General features: G+C 51.7%; 1 protein-coding gene across 3 annotated transcripts in view; it reads right to left on the reverse strand.

Moving 5' to 3' along the window:
- Positions 1–12766, reverse strand: part of TMCO3 (transmembrane and coiled-coil domains 3) — a 43357-nt gene that overhangs the window by 23557 nt on the left and 7034 nt on the right. For 2 of the 3 annotated variants that reach the window (XM_073212300.1, XM_073212298.1), the window contains exons 3-7: positions 12207–12386; positions 10503–10694; positions 8952–9080; positions 5321–5413; positions 1717–1903 (exon numbers count right to left, since the gene is read on the reverse strand). In XM_073212300.1, coding sequence (XP_073068401.1) covers positions 1717–1903; positions 5321–5413; positions 8952–9080; positions 10503–10694; positions 12207–12386 — 781 coding nt within the window. The remainder of the gene's footprint in view (positions 1–1716; positions 1904–5320; positions 5414–8951; positions 9081–10502; positions 10695–12206; positions 12387–12766) is intronic. The other variant, XM_073212301.1, reaches the window with a different exon arrangement.

The raw sequence follows: 12766 nt of genomic DNA on the forward strand, positions 1-12766 counted from the left end.
TTCATGCCCCTTTGCTCCTCGTGCCCGGCTCACCTTGCCCGGCATTCTGCTGTGCAGCTGCGCAGCCGTCAGGCCCGCCAGTCTGCAGCACGGAGAACACACACCTCGCCCCCCTTCAGCAGCAGGGCCGCGGGCACACGCACCTCATTTGCCCCAGTGCACAGATGCCACTCGCTGTCTTGAGCCAGAGCTGCTGGGACGTGTTCTCTGCCCTTCTGGGTCACCTGCCATGATTTCTGTGGCCCAGAATCTCTGCTGTGGCACATGGATGTCCCCTCAGTTTGGGAGACATACATTCAGCCTGAGGGCTCACGCCTCCCTTTAGTTCTGAGAAGTTCCCAGCTGTTTCCTCCAGCCCGCTGTCCCAGGACTTCCCCTGCATATCCACCGCGCCTCTCAACCTGCAGCGTGTCCGTGTCCTCCCCTCTCTGCTGTCTGCGCTGTGCTCGGTCTGCCGTGCCTGCTCCAGAGGACGTGTCCCTCTCTCGGATCTGGGTGTTCTGCAGTCTGACCACTGAGTTTGTCACTTTCCTTCTCTGGCCACGCTGGCATCAGGTGCCCTGGCACTGGGCTCTGTGCTTTATGTTCACAGAGCCCTGGGTTGTTCTGGTAGGAGCTGTTTTATTTTCCTACCTCATTACTGGTGGGGCCCCTTTGTCACTTGGCCTTGTGAGGGGTGGTCCTGAGCATCAGGCTACAAGACACTGGGACCAGCACAGGCAAGACCGCAGGGCGGTGGCACTGGCCCAAGTACCCACAGGGAGGCTGCGCTCTGGCCAGAGCGACCAAAGGGGCAGGCGCAACAGGTGTTTACAAAGTGTTTCCAGGGGAAACTGTTCCACGCTCTTGTGGCCCCGTGACTCCAGGGCCCTGCAGACCCGCTGCCAGCGTGACCCACCACAGGCCGGTGTGATTAGAGGTGCGGGTCTCTGCGCTGTGGTCTGTCTTCTCACGCTGTCCCTCTGTCACTGTGTGCTGTCTCTGTGGGCTACTGCAGGATGCGTGTCAGTGCGAGCAAACCTGGGAGATCACTGTCACCAACAAGCACAATGGAAACAAACAGCAACACTGTCCAAGCTCCGCTGTACAGGGGGCGGAGCCCCGGTGGGACAACTCCAAACATTCAATCCTGAGCTGATCCAGCGTGATTTCACCACACATGACAGGGACTCAGGGGCACCACAAACACACATGAAACTAATGCGAAAGTAAAAGAGGTGAAAATACCTTTGGTTGCCAAAGTACCCCATGCTTTTAAAGGAAAAAAGTATTGAAAGTACATCCATCTCCAATACTGGCCAAAATTAAAGCTGGGAAGCAGCGCATAGAGGCCACTTTCAGGCCACAGGCCCCAGACGCCAGGCACGGTGGTGCAGGTGGCACTGGTGGCCCGAGTCTGCAGCCACATCTGGGTCTGTGGCAGCCGTTCACCTCTACCTCACCACCCACAGCGCATTTTCCAGTGTAGCGTCATTGCTTTGAAATGTGGTTCTCAAACCATCCTAAATTGATCAGCACATAAAGGTATGAGGTTTGGAGAAGCTGAACTGTCAGCTCCTAAGGGATCACAGGCTTGGATACCCATCGTCGTTGGGAGAGCCCCAGGGAGGGAGAGGGAAGGGGCCAGAGCTGCAGTTCTCTCTATCCGGCCCTGGGATGAATTCAAGTCAGTTAAATATGCGACACTTGAACACATGCTTAGAGCATTTCACCTACCTTCTTTTTCACCCCGAGCACTGCCCCCAAGGAATCTGGACACCAAGGGTGTGCTTGACAAGGACAAGCAGGTAGAAATGAAGACGCTCTGAGCAGGTCTGATGTGTAAAAGGTGTCCCCACAACAGGCCGAATGCGACCATTAACAGAGTCATGTAACACGGTCCTTGTAAGGCTATCTTCCACACCTGAAAGGGAACACATTGATTCACACACAATTTAGTGACGACGTGCCTCTCTCGACGAGCACCATGGAGAGCTCAAAGGCACACCACCCGGCACAGGGTAGGAAGTGCTCTGTAGTAAACACATCCCCGTGGCACCCAGAGTCATTCTCTTAACACAATTAACATTTGCATAGGGTTTGTGAGTGCTAGGCATGGTTAGGTGACTCTGAATAACCTCACCGTCAGAACACACCTCAGAGGGAGACATCACTGTGTCCCTGTTTCTAGATTAAATCACCAAGGCCCTCCAACTTGCCCTGGGTCCCGTGGAGGTCAGTGTCAGGACATAACCCAGGCAGCGAGCTCAGAAGTCAAACAAATACTGGTCAGGTGCCTTGGTGTGCTCTTGGCACTGGGCCAGACCTGATGGAAACCGGGAAAAATCAGGTTGGATCCTAACCTCCAGGGTTTCTGATCTCATTGAAGATACAAGACAGTAAATGCTACCTGACACTTACACAAATAAATATTGTATGTTAACAAAATAAATAAACCCCAAACTCATCCTGTCCTGCTTGAAACATGCATTTTCCTCTCCTCCCAATCAAACTGATTCCCTCACCCAGGCCATCTTCTGCAGAGCGTGCTGGGCCCAGCGGAAGAACAGGAGAGGCCTGGCTCGGCACAGCTCTGGGTGGTGAAGTCAAGGAATGCACAGAGGACCCCGGCGGCCAGCCACCTCCTGCCGTGCACATCCACCCGGGCTCCCGACACAGAGCCACACTACCTGTAAAGCCATGACATTTTCTCTGGAATCAGGGCAGCTGGGGCCCTCTCCCAAGGCCAGGTACCGATTCCCTCCTGCAGCCAGATGAGTGCACGCAGCCCCCTCCTCTCCCCACAGCCACCATCAGCTGCGTGCCTGCTGTCCAACAGAGGTGTCTAACCTCAGGAAATGAATTACAGGGGCCTCCCAGCCCCACGAAGGCCCAGGTCAAACGGGGGACCGAGAGACTTAGCTGATCTGAGCCTCACTCCTCAGTGAAGAGCCGAATCTGTCCTCTGCCATGAGACTGGCTAACCCAGGAGGGGAGAGGAAGTTATCCCCAAATGCAGCTTCTCAGAAGTTCCAGCTTCACATTCTCTACTTCCTGCACTTGGCAGTGATGATGGTTCTTAAAAAGCTAATGTCTTCCCAATAGCTCTTCTTCTCGGGTGTATTATGGCCAAGGAGCTATAACATGTAACCCAGGACAGTGTGGGGCAGACCCTCAGAGCCAGCTGCCATGCTGAGCCACAATGTTGGGCTTTAGGGTCCACAGGCTTTAGGCAGTTCCTCCTGTGCGCAGTGCGAGCCCTCAGTCAGCGTGTTCCTGCCCAGCAGGCACACCTGGAGCTCAGGCTCGGATCTGTTCCTACCTGGCCACGCACTGTGGGTAGGGAGGACCTCTCCTTAGTCTCCTGTCTGCAGAGGAAGGTCAGACGGATGGCTGAGCCTCTGTCGTGACCACTGGGGTCTGGCCACACCCTGGCCAGGAGACCAGTGCTCAGTCCTCCCGAGCAGAGGGTGTGGAGAGACGTCAAAGGGCTCTGGAGAGGACCCTGGGAGCACGCCCTGGGGCCTCCTGCTCACAGGGCCCCGGCCCACCGGAGCCCCACACCACATGTCTGGGCCAGCCTCGCCCGCCCTCCCCAGCTCTTTCCCTCCTCCTTCTCCAGGACTGTCCACACGTCCTCAAATCTTGAAACACAAGCCCCGTGAGGGCAGGAGACATGCTGACCGCACACCGCCTGGCCTGTGGCTGGGCCCAAGGACAACGGGGAGCTGCCGGGCCCTTGGCCACTCAGCCGGACTGTGCAGCACAGGCCGAGTGACATGGGAGCGAGGGGGTGGCCGGGGACAGCGCACAGACATATGCCAAGATGGGCAGAGGGGCTGGCTGTCAGGATGCACAACAGCATGTGAGCAGCACGGGAGCCCCTGGTGAACAGGTGCCGTGACGGCCACGGAGCCCTCAAAGGACGGGGGAGCGATCAGTACGCGGACAAAGCAGGGTTTCATGAAGCTGACGTCTTCCTAGCAGCTCACTAATAGAAAAAAGGCCACAGGAAAGGGCAACGAGTGACAGGATGAGCTGAGGAGAGACGAGAGTAGAGGGCGCTGCATCCCAGTGGAGCGCTTGCACCCTGACAGCACCCATGGCTCTAGGGACAAGCTTAGTTTTCCTTTTTATAAAAAGTACACGTCATTCTGGAAAACATGGAGAAGGATCAAGAAGATGCCGTCCCCAGTTACATGGCCTTCCCCTGTGCATCTGGGCTCTGCATAGATCCCTCTGCGCCTATGACCGCCGCGGGCACGCTGAGCGCTCACCTTTGGCCTTTCATGTCTAGCATCTCAACGCACTTCTGTCACTGACAGTGTCGTCACACTTCCAATGGCTACAAGGTATTGTCAAGTGTCAGACACTCGCACTGCTTCTAATCTCAGAAATGCCACAATGGGGAGCTGAATACCTCTGGGGGGTTAATTTTTTAAGAACCTTTACTCGGTCTTCACCTTCAGAGACCTGGGAGCAGAACTCCTAGGTCACGGGCTGCGGGCACGTTAGGGCTCTCAGGTCAGACGGCCGGCTGCCCTCTGGAGGACACACCACAGAGCCCCCAGCACAACATGGACCCTCCGCGAGTTGAAGATGCTGGCAGGCAGAGGGGCATACACACCTGATGGGCACCTGCTGGTGACCAGTGTTCCTTTCATTCCCCACCTCCTGCCTGCTTCTCTGACAAGTCTGTCCACAAGCAAAGTAGCTTTTAATTCACTCACTTCCAACTTAATGTTATTTCTATTCTGAAATATTTCAGTATTCAAAGTATATTTTTAAAGGTAAACAATTTAGAAGGCATCTGTTACTTCCATTATTTTAACATTTATTCACACATACGGTCCAACTGTTGCTTCCATCACTTTAACATCACTTTAATGTTTATTCACATGTATGGTCCCAGCTACAACTAATCTTTCAGATATTTTCATTTCACAATAAAATTCAATTTTGCCACTTGTTTAGTAATTGGAACCAGGTATTTTTTCCTAGGGTAACACACCGAATATTCAGTCCCTATGCTATTTCAGCCTCTAACAGTTGGGACCTCTTTGGAGGGGCCTATATATTAAAGTTCAAACATTTTACCTCTCAGACCCTTTTTGGAATTAATGACAGGAAAGCTAATTTCATTTATTCATTAAATTTTCACCTTTTCTCGCATTTTTTTATCTTTTAGAATTTATTTCCAAAAATAATCACACTGAAACAACATATTCTATTCTAAAAGATATTTGATAGCCAAGTCATGTACAAATATTAAGAGTAAATAAGCCAAAACGATGCTCTGTTAAACTGGGGGCAATAACACATATTGATACAAAGTCCTTACCTTCCTCAGCTTTTCTGGGGAAAACTCTAAGCCAACAAGAAAAAGAGTGAAGAACACACCAAATTCTCCTAATGTTTCCACTTGGACAACAGACTGAAAAACAAGAATATTTTTAAACTCCATAATTTTATATAAACAAAGTAAGTCTACTTAGCAGAACAATCTTGCATTAACAACCCAGTGGGACTACGCCCAAAAAAGCACAGTGTGTGTGTTTTTGTTTAAGTATCACTGATATACAATCTTATGTTGGTTTCAAATACACGACACAGTGCCTCTGCCCATATTATCAAACCCTCACCCCCTCCAGTGCGGTCACTGTCCATCAACGTAGTAAGATGTTACAATCATTAACTGTACACTCCAAAGCACAGTGTTTTTTAAAACTGATTCTCTGAATGTCTTCTGTATCTGAGATGACTTGTACTTCCTGATTGCTAGGTTTTTTTCCTTTTCTTGATTAGTTAGAGAACTGTTTTTATTTTCTAAGAACTAGCTCAGGAGCTAACTGGTTTCCAAGTCCCTGAACTGCCTGCCGTCTTCCGTAGCTGCTCTCCAGAGGGCGGGGAGGGGTTTCACCCAAGCTTGACACTCGCCTCCCGCGTGAGCCTCCTCATGTGCACACCTGGCCACGTCCCACAGGCTTGACAGTATCTTGGCTGAGTGTGCTGAGGCTCTTCATTTACTGTTTATTTTTTATGTAGTCACACTATAGTAGAGAATGTTGTTTATATTTGGTATTATTCATATTATTTACATTTGAGGTTCTCATTATGGCCACGTTTCATTTGCTAAATGTTCGCTGAAACTCTGGAATCAAGCCTGGGCTTCCGTGTACCCGTGACCCATGCACTGCCGACCCTACTGTGTGTCCCACGCTTGTCACTCCTGGGGCTTTGAGCCCTCCTTTCACTTCCAACCTTTCGAAGTAGTTTTTTAATTGAATCTTGTTTATTGTACCGTTTTTCTGATATCATCTGCAAACCTCTATCTTCTAATAAGGAAGTTTATTTCACATATATTTATTGTTCTAATAGATGTTTGCTCATATTTCTTTCATGTCTTCTGGTTTTACATTGCCTTATTGCTACTGTTGTCGGGCTATCCAACCGGGGAAACCTCCCTGGGCGCTAGGTGAGACCTCAGCCGGGAGAGGGTTCTTGGCTGTGATCGAGGACGAATTCAGGAACAGGTCGGCCAAGTGTAGGTAAGGAAGGAATTCATCAGAGTGAGAGCAGCAGCGAACGGCAGCAGCCGTGCAGGCAGCAGAGAGCATGGAAGAGTGGAGGGATGGGAGGGAAGTGCACTGAACTCCTGCTCAGCACAGGGCAGATCCCTTGCCAGCTCCTAAAGCCAGGGTCACCTGGCATCCAGTGTCCGTTTGAATCTGCACCATGTGGGAACTAAGCCCCCACCACCTCAAGATTTGGGGGAAGCAGAGCACAGGATGGAGTCAAATTATGTTCTGAGAACTTCCCAAAGGCAGAGAAAGACTTTCGGGCTACTAAAGGGCTATTAAAGGCTACTAAAGGCTGCTAAAGAGAACAACTGTAGCTGCAATCCAGCCCGGGTCACCCAGGCAACAGGAACTTACAAGCCCAAATCAGAGCTCTCAGGAGCCCCTCCCTACTTGCTTCAAGTAGGACAGAGAGAGAAGACTTGTGCTCAAATCTAAGAAACTGAGTGAAGCAGCCAAGTGACAAGGACATTTACCACCAGAGGTGGAGGTCCATGAGTTCTTGCCTTTATCATGAAGATGTGCAGAGACGAAGTGCCACGGCTTAGTCAGCAAGAGGTTTATTTGATAAGGTGCACGCTCAGGTGAGATGCAGGCGACCTCAGAGAGGAGGCACTGGAGGCTTCGGATTCGGGTTTCAAGGATTTCAAGAATGGGGTAAAGGGCCAGTGAGGTAGGCTGGCGTGGTCTCGTGATGTCTGTCCCTAGTGAGAGATGTTATGTCATTACCTCTAGTCTGTCCTCTGGGTATTCTGTAAGATAAACTTAACCCACGGAATGTATTGGTCCTGTTCTCCAAGATAGTGGTCACCCTCAAGCAGTGGAAACACGCCACTTAGGGCGGCCTGACCTGCCTGGAGACAGGGTCAGATGTTGGCTAAACACCCTAAAACATGTCAGGAATCTTACCTCCCAACTCCCTGGTTTTAAAATGGAATCTGAGCCGTAGGATGGGGTCCCTCCTGTCCTTACTGTTTGTATCTCGGCACCTGTCATCATCGGCAGGAAAAACTAATCATGACGCTTCTCCCGCGTTCCTGCCCTACTGCACTGCTTTTCTTTTTGTTTTTAAAATCAGGCTGTAATCTATGACTCCAACATACTCAAGTCTATGCTTTTCAACTCAATAAATGGAAGCCTACGACCTCCTACAGGAAACGATAAAAATTTTGTGCAATTACACTTCCTCCAACAGCCACCTCCCACTTTTGGCTGGTATGCTCTTGGATTTTTACCTTGGTGCACTGTAACTATGTTACTTTTCCACATTACAACTGATTTATTAAGAATTACAATATTTATAGTATCCAGTTGTATCTATTAACTAGTTATTTAGCCTTAATTTTGCTTAGGAGCTCCTTTTGCTGTTAAGAAAAAAAGAAAACGGAAAATAGGTTTGTATTTGCTAGTTTGCAAACACGCGGGAAGGGAGAGCGGGACAGGGCGCCAGGAGGGTCTCACCCGCAACTGTTCATGCTGTTCTCAACCACGTGAAGCTCACCTACGCAGAACACTACATTACGGCCATTCTGCCCAGAGGCCTGGGGAGCTGGGCCAGCCCACACGGGCACCGACACGGGCGCCCACTACTCACTAGGGAGCCAGGCTTTTAGCCCGGGGCAGCTCAGCACAGCAGTTCTGCTCCCTTGACCTCATGCGGATGGGACTGGTTTGCTGTGATCTCTTACACCCTCTTCTGCTGTAGCCCAGACTGGGGAATCAGAGAGGCCCTTCTGATCTAGAGCACAGAGCTGTTCAGCAGTGAGGGTCCCACACCGACCCGTCTGCCTGCCCAAGCGCTACCCACTGGGAAGCATCAGCGAGGTTCTGAGGGCCTGTCGCTTACTCTCCACTGTCCCGGACACTCTGCATGGGCCTCGTGACATCCTCCCTTGGCATTCTCTTTCCATTTCACCCAGACTGTGTGTGTTCAGACGGCCTCAGCCCACAGAAGTTTGGGAAACAGTGCCAAACAGCGCCATCAACAGGCAGCAGGACGAAGCTCACTCCACTCTGCTCAGTGAGTGGCCTCTAGCACAGGCAGAGGCCGGCTCCACCACCCTGGGGTCTCCCGATGCCCTGCACCGAGGCCTGGTCACTCCTCACCCCACAGCCAATGTCTGGATCATCTTGTCCATCCCATTACCGGAAAGACAATCTTTAACACTAATATAAGGCACGGACAGGGTTATCTCCTCTGGCCAGGACAGCCACCCATTAATGAACAAAAATGACTTTCTTAGGTATAGAGATTTCCTATGAAACTTTAAGGGGCATCTTTTAATATGGGTTATAGGGGATTGCTGTCTCCACTGATCAAGTTCGTGGCTTTCGGTCTTCCTGAGTGTCTCTTCTGTATTGCTAGATACTGAAACAGTTAAACTCCGCTCTTACCTTAATGCTCTTTAGTCCTGAAGGCCCCAGGAGGACACCGCAAATGATGTAACCAAACATCGTGGGCAGTCCTACTGCCGTGCACAGCCAGCCACAAGGCAAAGACAAAATTCCTATGGTGACAATGTCCTGAGGGACAAATGAGAAACAAGTTCAGAGAAGAGTCAGCAAGAAAAGTGTCGGTTGACAGAGAAAGCTGGACAGGACAGCGTCCTGATCTCTCTGAATGGCATGAAGGGCAGAGGATAAAGCAGAGAGGGAGTTTCACTGTGGAGCAACACGGAGAGCCTGAAGGCCCAGCATGCTCTCCGGGCAGCGGATGAGGCTGTCTCCTGATGGCTCGACAGTCACAGCACCAGGTGTCTGTTTTGCTTCAGCCTGTAATGGTGTTCTGAGACTCCTGAGTACTGGCCCTCTGTTCAGGAAGCCTGCAGAGCTGGCCCTCTGGTCCTGGAAGCCTGCAGAGCTGGGTCCTACACAACTCAACACCACCAGCCTGGCTTCCCCACTGACACAGCCACCATAGCTTGGTCAGGGGAAACTGTGAGCACTGCTTCAGGAAGAATGACCATCAGGGACGACAGTGACTGGTCAAAATGCGATGAGGACATTCAGAGTCTCAAAACATCTCGACCAGAAGTTACATACTAATTCCCAAGGGAAAAAAAGAGTAGCCTTACAGTGGGGCCCCACCCTTTCTCGGAGGCCATGGGTGGGGCATCCTGCATGCTCAGTGTGCCCCGCTTCCCTCCCAGTCACAACCATGAGAGGCAATGCAGTGCCTCCCTTTACCTATCTGTGCCAGCCTGTGGATACAGGGATCAGCCCTCACAGTGCCCCCGGGGACCGGCCATCTTCCTCTCGGCCTGTCTGAGGGCACCACCTCCCACAGTCAGTTCTCTGTCTTGGTCACTTCTCCTGAGCAGACCCCAGAGTCAGGGAGCTCTGCTGGAGATGGTGATTTATCTAGACGTGGCTAGCCTGGCCCAACGGCAGCACTGTCATACTTACCCCTCATTCAGTCCAGATCCAAACAGTGCCCAGGAACCACCCTCTCTCAGACTGGCTACCTTTGAGGCCCAGGTCTGCATCTAACTCAGTCTGAAGCCCAGTCACCGCTGGAGGAGACAGATGGCACTCACCCTGCACCCCGATCTAAACAAAGCCGCCTGGGTCGCCCCAGCAGAACATTCTGTTATAGTGACAATAGTTTTTAGAGAGCTGAAGCTTGAACCCATCACAGGAAATCCTAACTTCAAAGTCTTCCAAATTCTCAGAAGCAAAATTAATTTTCATGTTAAATACTAAAGTGTCTTATTTTTTGGGGGAAAAAAATTAAAAGTTAAGAGGAAATGTTTGACCTCACAGAAAACATAGGAGTTCAGACAGGATTTTGTTCTGTTACTTCCGTTAGGAAGAAGGTTGCACACGCACTCTGACGTTCAGAAAATAAAGCTCAAGCCTATGTGACGCGCACAGCAGGAAATGGGGAAGCCGGGACGCAGAATTCTGGCCAGCGCCGGTTGTGATGGCAGCTGGGAGACAGTCTACCTTGATGAAGTGGCGGTCTGCCCGCGGGATCGTGGCGTCCCTGGGCTTGGTCAAGATGTACTGGTTGTTCTGAGAGTCGATGAGCATGCTGAGACCCAAGCTGTCCTCTGCTTCCCGTTTTGTGAGATTTTGCTTAGAATTGGCCTCTTCTTCCTCCACCCTCAGAACGGCCTCAAAATTGACTCCTTTGACCTATAAGAACAAACAATATTACACAATTAATACCAATTACATGTTTTCAGGTTCAGTTTTTACAGAGCAAATTCTACACAGAATGACAGGAATGTTTTTAATATTCTGCCAAGTGTGAAGACAAGTGTTTACTCAATTTACTCACATGAATCAGGAAAATCTTTCTGTTAGAAAGTGACTTAAGGATGGAAGTGTTCGGGATTTTATTATTTCAGGCACCTACGGCGCCTGACTCCGCGTGAGGCTGTCACTCGTGACGGGAATGTGTTTGGGCTCCACTCCCTTTCCTGGCTCCCAGTTCCGGAGCCTGTGCGACACCCCCTAGGGAACAGGGACGGGGCAGCTCCTGCTGTGTCTGTCTCTGGCCCTCAGGTCCTGGAGCAGCTCCAGGGTGAAACGAGTGCCCTGGCTCCTGGCCTGGGTCTACGTCCAGGGGGGTGACTCTGGGAGGCCCCAGCCACAGGAACACGCCGGCCGCCAGGGGACGGCTGACCTCTCGGCCCACCCGCTCTCTGGGAGGGAGAGGCTGGAGGCCGGGGTCCTCACAAGGCCTCCATAAAAATCCTTCTAGGATGGGGTTCGGAGAGCTTCTGGACTGCTACACCCAGAGGTGGTCAGCCGGGAGGGTGTGAGAGCTACCCCTGGCTGCATGCACCTCCTCACCTGGCTGACCCGAGTTTGCCCTTTATGATAAACTGGTATCCTAGTAAGTAAGCCATTTTCCTGAGTCTGGAAGGCCCTCTAGCAAACCTGAGGAGGTGACAACCGGGGGCTTCTAACTGGTACAGGAAATGGAGGGGCAGTTGGCCTGGGCCTTATCTGGGGTTCTGCGCTGGGCCCATGCAGACAGTGCCAAGTGTACCTGCATTCTCTGGCATCACAGAATTGGAGACTTGCTTGGTAGGGGAAACTGATGCGCTGGGGCACAGACGTGTTCGGTGAGTAAAATGAAGGGCGTGTCCTCTAAAAGACTCTCTGTCCTTAGAACATTCACGCCTGCTCCTGCCCACGGTCAGCCCCATTCCTCTCTCTGCTCCTGCTCCGGCTCCTGCCTTTCTTCTCTGCTCGCAGCTGCATTCGCTCCTAATACCTGACCCCTTCCTGAGTCCCTTCTGAGATTCAGTCAGCGTCTGGCATCAGCCTCACTTTTCCCAGTGTCCTGAACACGTTACAGCAGGTGCGGTCCGAGGTCCTGCTCAGCACAGCTCCTACATGGCAATTCCTGCTCCCCTGGGAATGCGGCTAACCCTGGCAGAGGAGCGCTGAAAACCTGCGGCCCCCAGCATGCCCCAATCCGCCAACGCAAAGCTGGGACACAGAGAGGAGGCGCCGACGAGACAGGGTGCGAAGCCAAGCACGTCCCCCAGGCCAGGGGCTCCTAGCACACGGCCCACCCTGCTGTCGTCTTCACCTTCAACCCGTGCTAAGGACGTGCATGCAGGTGACTTCAACAACACACGCTCTCCGCAAGCAGCTCAGGAGTGAGGGGGGTGGCTCTGGGCTGCTACTTACTGACTTATTGTCGTCAAAAGCATGCTCTTCTATCTCCTCCTCTAAACGATCTGCCGCCTTTCTTACGTCCTCGAGAACTCCATCGAGCACGGACAAGCTTCTGTTCTGACGCCGCACGCGTTCATGGGCCTCAGCCTGATGTTTTTCTGCTGCCAGGAGTTCCACATACTCTGCTTCTTCCTGCTCGTTTGTCAGGATGAAGAGTGGGGTCACTTCTAAGCCAGAAGGCACTTCCATTCTGGCCGTGGCCTGGCCGGAACTGACCCGCACCTCCCGCCGTCAAACCGTCCCGTTCACGAATGTACAGCGCTGGCCTGGCCACTCAGGGAAAGCCAAGGGTCCCAGGTATCCCAACATAACCGAGCTTAGCAAAGCGCTTAGGTAAGCTCATACACAGACAACAGCAAACATGTCGTTCTACTGCCATTAAGCTCGGAAGCTCATCTATCCATCCATATAAAAATCACTTATGTTCCAGGCACCAGGTCTACTATATATGGGGTGCAGATTTACTTTAAAAATCCTGTGATACTTAATTATTTAGTCATATATTTCTAAGC

The sequence above is a fragment of the Manis javanica genome, chromosome 9 (assembly GCF_040802235.1).
Source record: "Manis javanica isolate MJ-LG chromosome 9, MJ_LKY, whole genome shotgun sequence".
NCBI lineage: Eukaryota > Metazoa > Chordata > Mammalia > Pholidota > Manidae > Manis > Manis javanica.